Genomic DNA, 18483 nt, shown 5'->3' with positions numbered 1-18483 from the left:
AGACTTGGGCCTTCCTACAGCTGATTTTTCAGAAGACTCATTGTGAGCATTTGTTCTGTCCTTTCCAGTCCTCCTCTATGACCGAGGATGTAGCTCTCCACCGGAAATGCATGTCTTAGTTATTTCCCCTGTTGCAACAGCCTAGAATCATTACTCAAGGAGTCCTGCACTCAGTGAGAACTCTCAGAACCTGCATAGTTCTCGGAACCAAGTGGGTGTCCAATAAATAATATTGGAAAAGTGAATTAATGAATGAGAAGTAAGATGGAACTGGCAAAAAGGATTAGATTCTGGGGTCTCTATTCAAAACCAAATGCTCTCTAGTGAATAGCAATTTTTCTTTGTTCTTATTTCAAGAAAACTAATCTCTGATCCTGAGTTCCATTTTGTTTGATATGTATGTACATGTTTGTGTGTGCATGTGGCATGGTGTGTTTGGATAAATTTCTTTAATCCATATCTGTATCTGTTTTCCAAGACTCAAATCTCTAAAGTCTGCCATTTGTCCTCTCAGTGCTGGAATTATGGCTTGGCTTTTTTGTGACAGGTGCACAGAAAATAAAAAAGTTTAACAGAATCTCTGTGTCAAACAAAGAGAGGAAATTGCTTCTTCTGCCATCATCATCTATTACATTAGAGCTTCTGTGACTACTGCTGTGGACAATTCTAGCAAAATTATAGCTCAGAACCCAAATTAAATAGAAACAATTGAGCTTCTCTGTCCCATTAGATTGTCTGGTCACCCTCTCCAGCTTTTGTTTGTTCTGTCCCAGTCCTCCACCCTAACTCCAGATAGTGTGTGACTAGTCTTTTCTCTTACATCCAAGCCTAGAAGAATACAAGTTATTAAATGAGAAAGAAGTCATTTATCTAATTATCAGAGCTTTGGGTTAAAGAAATAGCCTTCTTGAGTGATGGCAGATCTTCAAACTGTGACTTGCTAACCTTTAGGAAATGAGTTGTTATTTCTGAAGGGAACATACATCCAAGAAAGAAAAACCTGTGGCTTTGGAACATTACTTGGTACCTCAATATTCTGGAACAGTTAATAACATATTCTCAAACTATCCTGCTTAATTAAACCCATGACTGTGCCTGGAAGATGAACATATCTTTGGCCACTAGGACCAGAAATGGTACTAGTCAAATGAGTCTTGGGTGAAATTAACAGGCTTTTAAGGCATAGACAGTCATTCTTTTATTTTCATAATATACATTTACTAAGCTCTTATTGCATGATGAGTACACATTAGGGGCCAAATATTAAAAGGCAATAACAACCACCATGAATTTGGACTAAGCACTTGGCATATATACATCATCTAAAATCTATCCACACATTGCAAGGCTATTACCCTAATTTTACAGATAAGGAATCAAATTTCAGTGAATTATTGGTTGTAGAGTTGTTTAATTGACAATGTTTTTAAAGTTTCTCTTTAAACATCTGAGGAAATTATGAGCAATGAGATAAAACAAGGGATTATAGCCTTCTGGATACAAAAAGTCAGCTCGTTTTAATGGAACAGAATATGATGTCTGGAAATAAACCTGTGTATTTCAGATTCTTATTTTTGATTAAAACAGCATGTCAAATCCATGGTAAAACACTGAATTATTCAATAAATGCATAGGACTAAAAACTAGACATTTGGGGTGAAATTTAAGCTCTATGCTTATGTATTCCTTATAGCAAAATAACCAACCCCAAGTAAATTAAAGGTTGAATCATGAACCATAAAAGAAGAAAAACCTGAGCAATTTTATTTGTAATTTGTGATCCAAAAGTCACAAAGGGAAATATTAATACATTTCACTAGTAAAAACCTGCCCCATACACAAAGTCGAAAGATAAATGGCCAACCGGGAAAACGTTTTTGTAATACGCCACACAAAAATTGATTTTTGTATGATTCAAAGAGCTCTTTAAAAAATAAAAATTAAAAATGAGCAAACCACCAATAATTGGCTTACAGAAAAAGAATTTCAAAGGACCAAAAATTTAGGGGAAAATAATCACCCTTTCTCATAATTAAAAAAGTGGAAATTAAAGCGATATTCCACCCACCTCTTATGTATTCCATCTCCACAAAACTCTTTGATGGTCATTAGGCAGGAAATTATCACAGAAACAGAAATACCAGAAATCACTAAATTAAATTTCTCCTGGAATTTTCGAAAGTTTAAAACTCCAGCAGAGCTGAGGGCAGCACTGGGACACTGCGTGTGGCCTCTGGTCTACTGCTTAATCTTTTCTCCAAGCATTTCAAATGCTCTTGCCAGAGATTCCAAGCCGTATTTTTGTTAAAGCCCGTATTTGGAAGCTTGGAGAGTTTATCTACTTAGACCTGTTTAAAGATTTATTTGGGGGCCATTAAATCCATCTAGATTTCAAAATTCTTCAGAGGACAGCAATAATAATACAAATGTTAAGTTACCCGTGACATCTGATAAGTACAAGAAATCAGTCATTCCAAGGAAAGTTCTTATGTGATATTCAAGATGTGAAAATGTTTCTCGCCTGCTTTGGAGAAGTTCAGAAAATGACAATGATCTCTTGAGAACATGCTTATTTCTTCCTTTAGCTCAGGAAAAGCTAATGACCCTAATGAATTTGAACAGTTCTAAAAAATCCTTTGAATTTTGAAGTTTTAATCCCTGGTCTCCCAGCCTCCATTCTTGGTCCCGTCTTCACCTAATTAATCACCCGCAGCAGAGCTGAGCTCAGAGGTCATTTCCTCTAAGCAGTTTTCTCTGATGCCCAGATTAAGCCAGGTCCTCCAGGATACGTCTCCATTTCTTGTGAACTATCCTTCCAGCACTTACTACAGTCATAATTAGATAATTATAATATTATTATTTAATGTCTGCATATTCCATTAGGATGTAAACTCCACACGAGCAAAGATAGTCCTGGCTGTCTTATTACTCATAGTGCTATTCTCTACGATTTCCCCAGAGCACAACACAGTTCACTGCATGTTCAAGGGTGCTTCAAAAAGTTCATGAATAGATAGAATTAAAAGATAACACAAGTTATACCATGGACTTTTTGAAGTACCATCCTATTAATTGCTCAATAGCTATTTGTTGAATGAATAATATGGTAGAAAGAACAATGCACCCTCCCCCACCCAAGGAGTCCACATCCTGATACCCAGAACCTGTAAATATGTTAAATTATGTCACAAAAGGAAGTTTTGGATACAATTTAGTTCAGGGTCTTTAGATGGGGAGATTATCTGGATGTGTCGAATGTAACTCCAGGGTGCTTATATAGAGAGGCGAGCACTGGGATCAGAATGAGGGACGAAAGTCTGACAACAGAAGTAGAGGTCAGAGTGGTGGGACCGTCAGCCAAGGATGTGCACAGCCCCCGAAATCTACAAGAGGAGAGGAGTGGACTCTCCCTTAGAACCTACAGAAGGCACCAGCCCTGCTGACACCTTGGTGTTAGCCCTGGACTTCTGACCTCCAGAGCTGTGAAAGAATAAGTTCATGTTACTCTAGGACACTAAGTTCGTGGTCATCTGTTACAACAGCAATAAGAAATTAGTACAAATGAATTGATTAGTTATGAAACATCGGGCAAGACTAATCCAGCCACCTGAAGGCAAACAGAGAAATAGTAAAAAGTTAAAATACTATGTTTCAAAAAAATTGACTTAAGACAACCTAGTGACTGAACCATACCCTCCATCTCACTAATTATTTGCCAGAATTAAGAACGGGACAGCAGCCTACAAGAATCACCACGAGCGTGGTGGGTGTGTTCTGGGGAGCATGCCTGTGCACCCAGCGACTAGGGAGGAAGCTGTCAGAAGGGAACAAAGCCTCCAGCAGTTCACTGAATAGCACTAGGTCTTGGATATCTCATCGATAAAGTGAGGCTACAAAACTGTTACTTCCTTCTTTGCAGAGTTATTATAAAGTTCAGAGATCAAATACATACACTGTTTGGCACAGAACTTGAAGCATAGAAGAACCTCTCTGGCAAAGTGGTGTGTAGTGATGATGGGGAGATCAATGAAGAACAGTGTCAGAAAAAGGAATAGGGTGGGAATAGGACTATTTAAAATAAAGCTTGTTTTAAAAAATGAAAGTATTGCCTGGAGAAAAGGAAATAATAGCAAGAGTGTGATTAAATATATTGATGGTACTAATAGCGGTGCAACGCAGAATTAGCCTGGAAGAAGGAAAGAAGAAAATTTAGCTAATGGTAAAGTATGTGTGAAGAAGTGCATTTAGTGATAGAAAGGGATGCATTTAAAAGCAGGGGCCTCCCCCCCCACCCCCTTTTTTTCCTATCCCTGGAAGAAGAAAATGTGAACCAAGTTCATTTGTTCATATAACTCTGAGTCATAAATGCCTATCAGATCTGGAAAATGTCAGAACCTGCAAACAAAATTGGGCTTTGATAAAGCTAAACCCTAGGTATTGGGAAATAGCCACTGCAGAATATAGTGAAACGCAGGTAGAATAGTAGACCAGAAAATTCCACCCTGAGGCCAGACATGCCACCATTTGACAAAAACTCATAACTTCTCGGCTTTGTCTTTCCACTGAATAGAAATCCCTTCAAAGCCCTTTTTTGTACCTTTCTTTTGGCTCTTTCTAGTCTGCCTATCTTAGTTCAGGCTGCTGTAACGAAGTGCCTTAGACTGGATTGCTTACAAACAGAAATACCTTTCTCACTGTTCTGGAGGCCAGAAGTGTGAGATCAGGGTGCCAGCAGGGTCAAGTTCTGGTGAGGGCCCCCTCCCGGGTTGCAGACTGCCAGCATCTCGATGTGTCCTCACCGGGAGGAAGAAGAGCAAGCTGGTCCTCTGGCCTCTTCGTAGAAGATCACTAACCCCATAACGAGGGCTCCACCCTCATGACCTAATCATCTCCCCAAAGCCCCACCTCCACGTACCAGCACACTGGGATTAGGGTTTCAGCACACGAATGTGGGAGGGGCACAGACGTCCAGCCCATCGCACTGCCCTGCACTGTGCTTACTTATGTATTTTATCTCCTGCAGTGGACAGTAAGGACCTGGAGAAAGCTTCTTTCAAATCTTGCTTCATTTTTTAAATCACCTTATGCCACCTAATTTGGGACTGAGGAGCAACCTGTCCTACTAAACTTTTAGAAAAGATCCAGAGTAGATGAGTGATCTTCCCTGCCCCCCAACACCCCCACTCCCCATCCGTGCACGATCTCTGACAGTAAAGAACGCCCATCTCAAGTCATCGTTTCACTTCCCAGGGGCTTCCTCCTTTGTGGGAATCTGTCACTGCTGTCAAAAGTGTGAAGTGAACCAAAGACTCTTTCTGTACTTTTCAAATCTGCTGCTGCTGTAATTGATAACAGGGAACTCAATTGCTAAAACCTGTTCACTGTAGAAATCCATGCCTGAAAGCACTGTTTTCTTTACTTTCTTCACTTCTAAGTGTACAGACCTCAATTCTTTAACTTCACAGAACCTTAGAAGGCCCAATTAGTGAATGTGTCCTGTCCAATTCACCAATAGTCTTAACATTTCAAGGGACATTGTATTGAGTCTCTGAGGATCCCCTGCACCCTACGTTCTTTATGTGTTTTTCCGTCGTGGTCAATGTAGCTTAATATACTTTGGCTGAAACATTTGATTGTTTAGGACATGCCGATCTAAATAATATTCATTCTCACAAAGGGGCTCAAAGCCTTGAATGTGCTAATGTATGTTGTGGCTCTCTCAGAGTGGGATTTAGTTCTCAGATTTCCCAAATTTAACTTTAAAAAATTTTTTTTTCTTTTTTAGCACACCTATTAACATCTCCCAGAGCAGGGTTAAAAGCATGGATTTTGTGCCAAACAGGTCTAAATTGAATCTGGATTGTGCCACACATTGGCTCTGTGACTTTGGGCAAGTTATTTACTTACTCTAAGCCTCAGTTTACCTCCTCTTTTTCAAAAGTAGGATAATAGTAACCATTACAAAACACTTTCCAAATTGTACTCTAATTACTGTTTACTATCAATCTGCTCTTCCAGACCAGAAAACCTTGATATCTCATTCACCACTGTGTCCTTAACATGTACTTTATAGCACAACATAGACACTAAATAAGTATTTGTAAAATGAATGAATAGAATGAATGATTGCACAAAGAGATGACTGGCTGAAGGAGTAATTCTCTCTCCCGTCACTATCAGTCACATGCTTGCCACCACGCTTGTACCTGGGCTGCATGAGTTTCCACCTGGGGGCATGACTTCCTGGTACGCAGAGCCAGTCCTCTCCCCTGGCCTTCTGCATTAAAGCATCCTGACACGATGGGAGCTATGCTGGCCATTCCCCATGGCCTTGGTGCAACCTCAGAGGTCATACCTTCTCACCTGTGTTAACATTTCAGGCTTACTTCAGTCTTGGAGAACACTATGGCAGTGGTGGGAAAGGTGCTGGAGTCTAGAAACTTGAGTACCAATCTCATCTCTGCTTACAGAGCGGCCCAGATTGAATTGTGCAATCTCTCTGAGCCTCAGTTTTCTCATCTGTAAAATGAGGGAAAAAATACTTTTTCTTGGAGAAGTTTTCAGAATCACTGAAAAACAGCATACATTTGTGTAGGCTGATGGTGTAAGTGTTTGTAATTTTTCCAGCTGTGTATTGGTGACATGAAAACTGGAAATAAAAACAGCAATTATTATTAACACTAAGGTCATGCTTATTATGTCAAGGCACTGTTCTAAGTACCATTTTATTCAATCCTCACAACAATGCTGCTATCATCCCCACTTTACAGATGAGGAAACTGAGGCTCAGAACACTTAAGGAACTTGCCCAAGGTCCCACAAGTAGTAAACAATGAAGCCAGCACTCAGACTCACAAACGCTCTATGGTCCGAATTTATGTTAAATGGCAAATAACAGTGGAGAACCATGATCTACTGATCAACACAATATTTAATGAGTTTGCACTGACAATGGGAGTTTTGCCCACACTGCAACTGCTAAATTAATTACAACGCTTCTTTCCTTTTCCTTGGGCTCCCATTTGGCTGATGTCTGTCTGAGTGTAAATACTATCAGGACACCACTTTGCCACAAAAACTGGTGGCAATGAGCATCTGGCCCTGTTCTTCTATCACCCCAATGACTCTTAGCTCGGGGTCACGAGCCAAAGTCGCTCTGGAGATCAAGACAATCGTATGGGTCTGCTGGGGCCACCACCATAAACTGGGTGGCTTAAGCCCAATTTGTCTCACAGTTCTGGAGGCTAGAAGTCCAAGACTGGTGTCAGCAGAGTGTGCCCTCTGAGGGCAGAGAGCCACCAACTGTGCCATGCCTCTCTCACTTAGCTCTGGTGATCTGCTGGCACTTTTTGGCGTTCCTTATACTGATAGATGACACTCTCCCTGTGTCCTCATGCCATCTTCCCTCTGTATGCATATGTGTCCTTTCACACGGTGTCCTACCTATAAGGACCAGTCATACTGAATTAGCCGCCCACCCTGTTCCAGTATGACCTCATCTCAACTTGACTAATTACATCTGAAATGATCCTATTTCCAAATAATGTCACAGTCTAAGGTACTGGGGGGTCAGGACTCCAACACAGGAACTTTGGTGGGACACAGTTCAACCCACAACAGCAGTCAGGAGTCACCAAGCCCCTCCTCTTGTCTGAAGACTGGGCCAGTTCAGTTTTGGGTGACACTTGAATCATTCTGACAAAGGTGTTTGAGTGAGACACCATGGCCATATGCTGCTGTGTGCTCTGATGATCAAGAGCATGTCCCCTTTCATGCCCTGTTGGGTGGCATGCCGTGCTGTCCTTGGGCACTTCCCAGGCTCTTGAGTAAAGAAATCCAATACACACATCTGTGGTTCTTTGGACCCTACGCCCCAGGCTGAGGGCTCATATCTCTGTGAGCCGTGTGATGGCCTCCCCAGCAATCCACTCATGAGGGTATTAAATAAATAGACTTAGAAGAGGACTTGAAGCTGGAAAAAGGAAGCGTGATAACCAAAGGAAGAAAGTAACGTGAATCTGAAAAGATTGGACCATAACAAATTGCAGACCGAATGCATGCTTCTAGAACCAAGCCCCTCATTACTGATGGAGAATCTGCCTGTGCCTGGGATGACCCAGCCATAAACACCTTTCTGGCTTTAGCCCCAGCCACTTGTTAGAACCACAGCCTCCACAAAGTTTGAATTTGTCAGAATGTGGAAGAGTAATTCTCATACTTTATAAATGAAGACTGAAACATCAAACTGCCAGCAGTTAAAGATTACCAAGGAGAGAGACGATTATCCGTATTTTTACTAGCAATTTGCTTGTCATTAAGACATGTAAACCAAGTAACTGTTCCAAATGCCTTTGAGTTTTTATATCCATTTTCTTCTGGAGAAAAAAGAGGGGGCTTTTTTCTAGATTTTTTTTTTTTATGAGTGCACTTTGAATGACTCACTGTAGGAGAAAGTGGTGGTTTCATCTTTTGTCAATTTTGATTTTCTTAACTTGTGTTTGTCACTAAACCTGACACACCCTTGCCAGCGACTGCCTTTGGAATAAAGGCCAGACTTTCACTGTGACGTCCAGGTCCTCCCGCCCTTGCCGTCACCCACTTGTCCAGGCTTCCCTTCACGTAGCCAGAATGTCTGGAGTTTTGAGTGCTCTGTGGCCCCAAGTCTCCTGACCCTTACTCAGCATGTTCTCTCTGCCTGGAATGTTCTCCTCTTCCACCACTTCCACCTGTTGAAATCTTACCTTCGAAAGCTCAGCACAGGTCGGCTTTCCTGCTCTTCTGGAAGAGCTTGCCTTTTCTCTGTTTTCTCTACCTCCTCACGATAACGTACTCCCATATGTACCTTTCTCACTCCCCCACTAAATGTTAAGCTCTGCAGAGGTGAGGACGGCAACAGCTGTTTCTATACGACTCCGCGGTCCCCGCACTCCCTACTGTGGTGCCTGCCGTGCTGCCTTGGAAGCAGGAGTATTGACGGAATAAAGGCATGAGTAAATGTCTGGAAAAGACAGCCCTTCCCAGTCTCTACTGTCACTGTCATGTTAACAGTCTTGTGACTCTAAGTCAGCAGGTACTTGCTGCCTGCATGCTCTGGGCTCCATATTATTGAAGCTGTTAAGGGGGAGCAAAAATTAGAGCCTAGAGCCCTGCAGCAGGAGCTCTCAGAGTCACTGAGGGCACAAGACATCCATGTAGATGCCGCCGGAAAATTACCTAATGGGGGAGGGCAGAGTGCCTTCCAGAATGGCAGTTCCTGGGTGAATCCCTCGGGTCCCAGGATCTACCCTGTTTCAAAGGCCAGAAACTCCATGCTTATTATCATCAAGGGCACTGTAGACGAGAAGATGAGGCTTGGGCTTTGGAGACTGGGAGCTCTGGGCTGCCCTCCTGACTAGCTATGTGATCTTAGGCGAGCTGCTGGGCCTCTGAGTGGATGTCTGTGAAGCAGCAAAGCCATGACTTTCTAGGGGTGATGACGTATTTGAGTGAGGGCCCGGCTGAAGCTCAGGCTCTCTGAGGAGCTTTCCCTGCCCCTCAGTGTGAGCTGAACATCCACCCTCCGTCCCTGAGCCCCCAGCTGCTGTGCATGGCTGGAATCCCACCCCCCTCACAGCTGCCAGCTAGTGCAGCAGCGTCTGGTCAGCCAGGCAGGGCCCTTCTCTAGCTCGGGAAAGCTTCAGGAACTTCCCCACACTCCTCACTTTATTGTTGGATACGGTTATCACTGCCATCTCCTCAGTCGTGTGCACGGTCCCTGCAAATGCAGCTGCAGGACGAGTCTGTCCTCATGGCCACCCAAGCTGCCTCTGCAGCCACCGGTGCTGTGGTGGCTTGGCTAAGGTGGACCCTGGACTCCAGGCTCCTCCACATCACTGTAGCACTGACGCTTGTGCCCCACACAGCCACTCTGTGGGTGCATCTCCAGCCCTGCTGCTCCAGACTCGGGGCTGTAGTAGGATTCTGCCCTGCGGTCCCTTTCACCCATTCCCCACGTGACCTCTGCCTTGAATCTGCCCCAAACCTGGCTGCTCCCTCTTTGTTTCATTTCAGTATCATCCAAACTGCATCTTACAGAAATGCTTTGATTTTCTATTTTGTAAATTCTACCCTCCCCAAATTTACAGCAGAAGTCTGGATTTTCCTAGTAGTCCCTGTAACTGAATTTGGAAGCAGGCACTGGGTGAATGCCCACCTGGGACCGGACTCTGTTCCTACTCTTGGCTTTGACTCCCTCCTTGGCAAAGGCCGGTACCATTTCCTGCAGCCTGGTCCCACTCCCTGCAGCCACTCCATGTGCACCAGCACCCAGGACTCAAGACACGTCCAGGTGCAGCTGCACTAGCCTCCCAGGAGGGCACAGCAGCCCACCCGCCCCGACACTAAGGGTGGGCCAGGGCCTCTGGTGGAGCACTCACCACATCATGTCTGCATAGTTTGTTTGTCTTTACCCCCCAACAAACACTGAGCCCCAGAGAACTGAGCTGGATTAAAATCAGATTGGTTCCCTCAAAACACTGCAGGCAGCGTCTGCTAGGCGGGTGTTCCTGAGGCCCTCTCTCTGCTTCGTCTCGCTGCATCACTGTGCTTGCCCATGGTCAGCCTCCTTGCCACACCAGAAGCTCTGGGGACAGGAATGTCTGTGCATTCACCACCAGGTCTCCAGGGCCCTCACTCTACACCATGAGCACAACATTCTCTTTTTCAGTAAGAAACAAGGCAATGTGGATTGAGCTCTTTTTAAAAAGCATTTACTGCTGAATTGTTGAAAATTTGGAAAACAGAACAAAAAGGAAAAAAATATCACCCACAATGATTATGGCATATTCCTTTGCAAGGTTTACTTCTATATGTATAAAATCTGACAGCCTATATACTTTGCTTAACATGATATCATAAATATTTTCTTTTGGTTTTTATTTCCACCTGTATCGAGCATCGCTTTCTTTCAGGGCCTGTGCTAGACCCTGCAGATGTTTAAATGGGGCCTGAGAATGCAAGAGAGTATTCTTAAGACAGAGAATCAGGGGCACATGATTAAGGCAGAGGAATACCACCTTCAGGTTTCAATATGTGGGGAATGAGCCTGAGGCTAACGAGGGTAGCCAAAAAGGGCACCATAAGGGAAATTTGCACTTCGATCTAGTGTCTGTTATGCTGACCATGCCAAGGAGAAGTCTGTTTTATATGATAGGAGGATTTGCCAGAATTTCCAGAAAAAGCCAAAAGTGCATTTAGTAAGGTCAGTTTTTTCATTAAGCAATCCTTCTGTTAAAGATGTCTATCTTTTAAAAGTGGGGACTGTGATAACTATTTTGCCCATACTGCCAGCCAATCAGAACACACTCTGGGTGTGATGCTGGGCACAGTCCGGAGGTGCCACTGGGCCCATCACATTGACCCCCCTAGTTGACCGATCACAAGGAGGTCTGGGTAGTCCTAGGAAAAGGTAGGTGGCCAGGGCAGTTGCAGGGGCACTTGGGGCCTCAGGGACACTGCAGTCACAGACTTGCACAGTATGGTTTCAATGCTGTAAGAAACATACACTGTACCAGCGCATCCTGGCAACAAAACCCACCTGGAAAGCGTCTTCTTTTCTCAAGTCATTAACGTGCACTTTTAGACATCAACTGGCCCTCTGCCTTTGACATAAGAGATGCATTTGCATCCACTCTGAGCAACTGAGAGGAGTATAATTAGGCCAGAAACAAGGGAGAGCGTTTCAGACCTGCGCATGGAGGTCGGGCTGCGGCTGGCTCTGGCACCCTCCTTTCTGCAGCACCTCCTGGAAAAGGCACCACAACCAGTTTCACGGCAAGCAATCCCGTCTCACATTCAACGTGGATGATGTTGTCAGAACACCACTTAGCTCCAGAGTGGAGAGAGGGAGCTCGCAGGGTGACGAGCAAGCAAGAGTTAGGTAGGGACACAAGTTCTGAGTACCCACTAGCCGCCATGCCGGCATCTCCCCAGAGCCTCCTCTCGCTGACCAGCCATCTCAAAATGCCCTGGCCAGCATCTGTTTTCACCGCTTGAACACAGGCATAGCATTCTCAGTCACCTGGAGTGAGGACCATGGCATGGCACCTACCCAAAATCCCAACTTCCCTACTGATTTGGGTGTAAAAGACAGAGTTTTCCAGTAAACTTATCAATTATTGAGAGCGGACTATTTTAGGAACTGCACAGGGAGCAGACCAAGAAGGGACGTGGCAAGGCCAGGTCATCTGCACCAAGGGGATAAAATCCTGGGCAGCAGTGCTGGGAGCAAACCCTCCGCACCCCACCCCACCCCAGTGCCACTTTCCTCCCAAGCCTCCCTCAAACACACAAATGCGCTGGGCCTTGGAGTTTCACAGCCATTGTTGTTGGTGATAATGAGCTAACTCTTTGTGCTGCTGTGTGTGTTACTTGGAAGATACACCCAGCTGCTCTAGAATGGTTGGAGGAGGACAGGGATCTCTAACCAGGGGAAGGGGAGGTGGGTGAGAGGCGGAGTGTCAGCGTGCAGGGCAGTGCTTGTCAGCTCTTTGTGCGGAGGCACAAGACACAGTTGGCTATTGACAGCCTCCCGCCCTGGGGCTTTTAGACAAAGGCTACTTAGGAAGACAGTGTGGCACAGCAGTCAGGAAGCAAGGTTCAGATCACGTCTCTGCCAGACGTTAGCTGTGCGATCTTGAGCCAGTTTCTTAGCTTTTCTGTATCTTGATTTGCTCATCTGTAAAACAGTCATATCTCTCAGGGCTGTCGTGAAGATTAAATAAGATAATGTTTGCAAAGTACTTAGCACAGCACCTAGCACAGAGTAAAAAGTCCTTAATAAAGGCAGCTATTAACATGAAATTGCCTTCTTATGAATTATGTTATCATAAATTTATGGAATTATTTGTTTATTACAAACTTACAGACATTAAAAATCCTAACTTTACAAAGGACATAGGAAGAAAAGATGAGACAAGAGTTGTCATGTTGTCTGACTTTGCTTTTGTAGGAGGCGTGGACACTTACGCTAGAGAAGGCGAGACGAACCGTTGAGAAATCCCTGACTCTGGTAAGCAGTCGGCAGATGGAATGCCAGCCTGTTCCTTGGCATGCTTGCCCCTCACTGTCCCTGCTTTCACACCCCAAGAGCAAGCCCACAGCACTCCATGGCTGTATTGGGACTGAAGCAGGGACATGAGCCCTTTGCCCCGCTTCCCCTGCCTTCTCTCCACAGCAGGGTTTTTCAATCTCAGCACTCCTGACATTTTGGGCTGTCCTGTGTGTTGTAGGGTGTTTAGCAGCATCCCCGGTTACTGCCCACTAGATGCCAGCAGCACCATCCACCCCTCCCCATCATGATGACCAAAAATGCCCCCTCGCATTGCCAAATGTCCCCTGGGGAGCAAAATACCTCCACCTGAGAACTGCCACTCTCCATTTTGGAGGGGGCTGTATCCTCCAGCTCCTCCACTTTCTAAAACTGTGACTTCAGGCAAGGTGTTTGACTTCGCTGAGCCTCGGTTTAGTTGTCTTGTCTGCAAGATCGAGACGATGATAGCATCCTCCGATGTAAGTACTGGTGGAGCTGATGTGTGTCAAGCATCTGCTGTCGTGCTGGACTTGCCAAGTACTCATTAAATGTTAAAGTCACAGCCATCATTACTCATCTCCCCTACTTTGTTCTCTTTGTAACAACACTTTCATTCAACAGATAGAACGTTTAGTTCAAATACGTTCCCATGGGCTTAAGTATTTGACTTAGGCCCTGGTTGCAAATCGGCCCCGATTGAAAAGGAAGCAGAGAACAGATCGAACAGATCATTAAAGAGCAGCATCACCCTTGATGCTAAAGATCCTGGCCGCAAGACAGCACTCACGGCAGTGGGAGGGCTCGGACACTGTCCTCGGCCTGTCCCTGCTGGCCTGGCTCATCACTCACCTTGATGCGATGCATTTAGCGTATTGTTGATTTGGCAAATGGAAATAAAAGGGAGGAAAATCTCTCATGGCCAGGCTTGCCAGATTTAGCAAGTGAAAATATAGAATGCCCTATTAAATTTGAATTTCACATAAACAGAGAATAATGTTTTAGTATAACTGTGTCTAGTGCAATATTTGATCTGGCAATCCTACTCCTGGTGGGCGTGTGGGCTTTGATGTACAAGGCCGATACGTATTAATTGGCAATATGCAGACATTTCCACACGATTGAGTCGATCACAATGTCTGTATTGCCAATCATTATTTAATTCAGTAAATAATTAAGGGCCAACAGTAGCCAGTTTAGCTAATCTGCTTAAGTCATTGAATAAGAAATTGAAACACCACAGGAAACCCTTGACCTCCACCTTGAAACGCTGAGCAGAAATGGAGAATAATATAATCATCTTTTATTCTTCTCAACACACATCTAAAAACTTATTTTCAGGGTATTGTTTACTTCACTGGTACAAACTGCCTTGGCATTAACTCAAAGGCTAATTAGGATTTTACAATTTTTATTTCTGTCACCAGAATTGCAAGCATAATTCATGGGGCAGGATTCCAATAATTACTTGTGAGAAGCCAAAAAAAAAAAAGAAAAAGAAAAAATTCTACTGAACAATTCAACAATTAAAAAACTTCTCAGAAATATTCCTCAGTTTATTTACTCTCTAGATTAAAGCTATCAAGGAAAAAATAATCAGAAAATGCAAATAGGTGTCTGAAAAACTGCTCAGAGAATATCTGCTGCAGTTAATTCCTCTGGTATGGCTAAGGTAACAGCAGACCTAGTGAGTACACAGAAAGCAGCGCACAGTAGGTTGCATATCGTTTCAGCACAGCCTATCAGACCGTGAGAATCCAGACTGGGGAAACGTTATGTGTTGTTGAAGAGAATCAAACATTCCAGAAAAAGTCCGCATGTCCATGAGGCCACGAAAGGCTCTTCAGGGAGACTTTTCACGGTTTTGGCAGAGCACTGAGCATCTAAGGGTTTAGGTACCTACCTAGTTATGGAATGATCTTATTTAATTCTCACCTCTACAAAGTAGATAGAGCATTTATGTTATTATCCCATTTCACAGATGAGAGGACTGACTCTCTGGTAGATTAAGTAATGTGTTCAATTCACATGCTAATGTAGTGGATTGGATTGTGTCCCCCCAAAACTCCTTGAAGTTTGAACTGTGTCCCCAAGTTTTATGTATTAGAAACTTACCCCCCACCATGACTGTTAAGGGGGTACGGAGGAATCCTATTATGGTGATTGAAAGGTGGGGCCATGAAGAGGTGATTAGATTGTAGGACCGTGCCCTAGTGAATGGGTTAAAAATGGTGGTCAGTGGCATGGTTCTGAGGACTTTAAAAGGACAGTGCATGAGGAACTTTCTCTCTCTCTGTTTCCACCATCTTGCAATGTGAGACCCCTGGGTCACGATTGCCACCACCAGACGGACTTTGAACTTCCCAGACTCAGAAACTGTAAGCAATAAATTTATTTTTCTTCATAAATCACCCAGTTTCAGGTATTTTGTTATAAGCAACAGAAATGGGATAATACAGCTAGTAAGTGAGAAACCATCATTTAAATCCAGAGCTAGCTTTTTCCAAGCTTAATAGCCTTTATACTACACCAAAGCTCACAAGCAGACTTCTTCAGTGCTAAATCTCAGGGAGCACCGCTCATATCACAAGCTATGTGGATAATAGACTCATACAGTGGACAACTTGGGTAGTTGTACACGACGGCCTGATTACAAACCTACCTGCTTGATAAAATCATCTGGAAAACCTTTAAAAATTTCTGATGTCCAAGCCCCACCCCAGATCAATTAAATCCAGGTAATATAACACACAACACGGGTTAAGAAGCACTTCACTGTGCAGAAACTCAGTTTCAGGTTGACTGTGCACAGAAGAGTGGTTCTTCTCCCGCTTTGACTTTCCACTTACCCCATTCACCCCATTCTTCTTCCACCCTGTTTGTTGTTCTGCATTCATGTGACCTCCTGGTGTGTGGCGAGGCTCAGAATGCAAGCGGCAGCTTGCATTGCAAAGTGAGGAGGCTGCGTGACTCCTGTGCCAGGGACAGCCCAGACTTGAGACTTTTATTTTAGATGGGATTAGACGCAACCAGATGCAATATTTTAAATTCATGGCTGAGTTAGTAACACCCACATTTTGCGTCTGTCTACCAAAGTTCAAACTGAAAGGAAGAGGCTGGCAGACATGCGAGCAAGGTCTTCTGTGGTACTGCTTGGACCCATCTCAGTCTCTTTGCAAGTAAATTGTAAGAAGAGGATGGTCTTTCCCGTAACGTGTGATGAAAAGACCAGAAAATCAAAACCTCTGTCTAAACAGGAGGAGCTCTGGGGAGTCCATGAGTAACCTACATCATCTGTCTCCCAATTTCTCACTCCAGTTTCTGCACAATGAGTTTCAAATACAGCTGCAGCTGTCAGGCTGAATTGTGATAGCAAACAGCTGTGCAATTATAAAATTTTATTCCATTCTACCTCTTGTGTAGTAATTATAAGGCTGTTGATATAAATTTCTTTTAATGTGTTGGTTATCATCTCTGTTAAAATCTACGTTGTCATCAGGATGATTAAACCAAGGCCTTCAGACTAAAGCAAATATTAAAAGAAGCAGCTCAAACATTCAGATGCAATCTGACTTTGGACTCTGGGTCTCAGAACGTACCTATACTTCCAAAATGCCATCGACATTGTGGAATGTCACGCTGATGTTTGTTTTTCAGTGTGTCTACAATCCAGAGCTCAATCAGCTACCACGTCTCTGGATTCAGTCTCCTAAACACCCCTTCTTTGCACCCTTCCCCTTTTTACATCAGTTGTTCCCAACCAGCAGCAAACTTGCTCCTCACCTCCGCTCCAGGGGATGGCATGTCTTGGGACAGATTTGTGGGCTGGTATCTAGTAGGTAGATGTCAGAGATGCTGCCAAGCATCCCACAACGCACAGGATAGCCACACGGCAAAGGCTGAGTTCTTATCAGCCCTAAACGGCAGTAGTGTGAGGTTAGAAACCCTGGGATCAGTCCTCAGGGCCTCTTATCTCTAATGGACCTCTCTGCCCCATCTCATCTCTTCCAGGCTATCCTCCCACTCCTAGAGATATCTTTTTGAGATACAAATGTGATTTCCCTGCCTGACACCTTCACGAATCCCCAGTGTCCTCAGGGTGACTCGTGGTGCCACATCCAAGGCTTGTCCTAACATCTCCTTTCTTCCATGTTTTACCACATTCTGTGGCTCCCGATGCTCCAGCCAAGCCAAAATGTTCGGCAGTCCACCACGATGCCAAACCTTGCCAAACCATCTCTACCTCCAGAGCACGGGGTGGGGAGCCAGGCTCCTCCAGCTTCAGTATGCATTGAGAGACCTTATTAAAATGCAGATTGGGATTCAGTAGGTGGTGGGTGTGTTAGTCCATTTCCGTTGCTTATAACAGAATACCTGAAACTGAGCAATGTATAAAGAAATAGAATTGATTTCTTACTGTTTTGGAGGCTGGGAAGTCCAAAGTCCAGGGAACACAACTATTGAGGGCCTTTTTCTTGGTGGTGACTCTCTATAGCAATGCAGAGTAACACATGGTGAGAATGACCTGAGCAAGAGAGAGCTCACCTGCTCACTCGCTCTCCTTATAAATCCATCAGAGCCACACCCATGACCACCCATTAAACCATCAAGGATCAATCCATTCACAAGGGCATAGTCCTCACAATCTAATCACCTCTTAAAGGCCCCACCTTTCAATTACCGTAAGAGGATTTCCCACTCTCTTAACCCTGTTACAATGGAAATCAAGTCTCTAACACATGAACCTTTGGGGGACATAGCTGACTCACAGCAGGAGAGGTAGGGACTAGGGCTGCATGTCTAAAAGCTCACAGGTAGCATCAGTGCTCCTGGTCTAAGCACACACCTCAAGTGGTGAGTACCTAGAGTGGTGGTTCTCAAGCCCTAGTGGGCATCAGAATGACCTGGAGGAAACACAGATTGCCAGGACCACCCCAGGACGTCTGATTCAGTACATCTGGGGGGCTCCAGAGTCTGCATCTCTAGCAAGGCTGTGGACTGCACTTTGAGTCACAAAGCCTCAGGACATCTGTCTCTTCCTTTCCACCTGTCTCCTTCCTGCCTGACTTCTGGACCATCTGCATCATCCTTCAGGGTCCTAGAGACCCCTTCTAATGCCTCGACCACTGCAGACCCCACAAGGTGTGCCCAGAGCTGGGATATCCACCCATACCCTTCTCTAGATGGTGAACTGAGGGCAAGGAGAGCCTCTGTGTCTCTATGTCTCGCATAGTGATGGGGGTGCTAGCCAGGATTGCTCCTCTACTCCTAGAAAACCGGGCACACATCTCAAAAATCCTTCAATATCTCATTTATGTTTTGAAAAAGGTGTGGATTCTCTTTTGCCAGGGTCAGACTATCACCAATGCCCATAATACACCTCACAGCCCTCTGAAGGCCTCTGGGCTGGCAGGAAT

The 18483-nt window shown here is 44.5% G+C and overlaps 1 protein-coding gene across 2 annotated transcripts in view; it reads left to right on the top strand.

Annotated features, from left to right (window-relative positions):
• The window catches only part of AOAH (acyloxyacyl hydrolase), a 228126-nt gene that overhangs the window by 82850 nt on the left and 126793 nt on the right, over positions 1-18483 (top strand). For both annotated transcript variants that reach the window (XM_063115109.1, XM_063115108.1), the window contains one exon: positions 12989-13048. In XM_063115109.1, the coding sequence (XP_062971179.1) occupies positions 12989-13048 (60 nt within the window). The remainder of the gene's footprint in view (positions 1-12988; positions 13049-18483) is intronic.

The sequence above is a fragment of the Cynocephalus volans genome, chromosome 11 (assembly GCF_027409185.1).
Source record: "Cynocephalus volans isolate mCynVol1 chromosome 11, mCynVol1.pri, whole genome shotgun sequence".
Classification (NCBI taxonomy): domain Eukaryota; kingdom Metazoa; phylum Chordata; class Mammalia; order Dermoptera; family Cynocephalidae; genus Cynocephalus; species Cynocephalus volans.
Note: the sequence above shows the minus strand (reverse complement) of the source record. Positions and strands in the feature narration are given on the sequence as shown.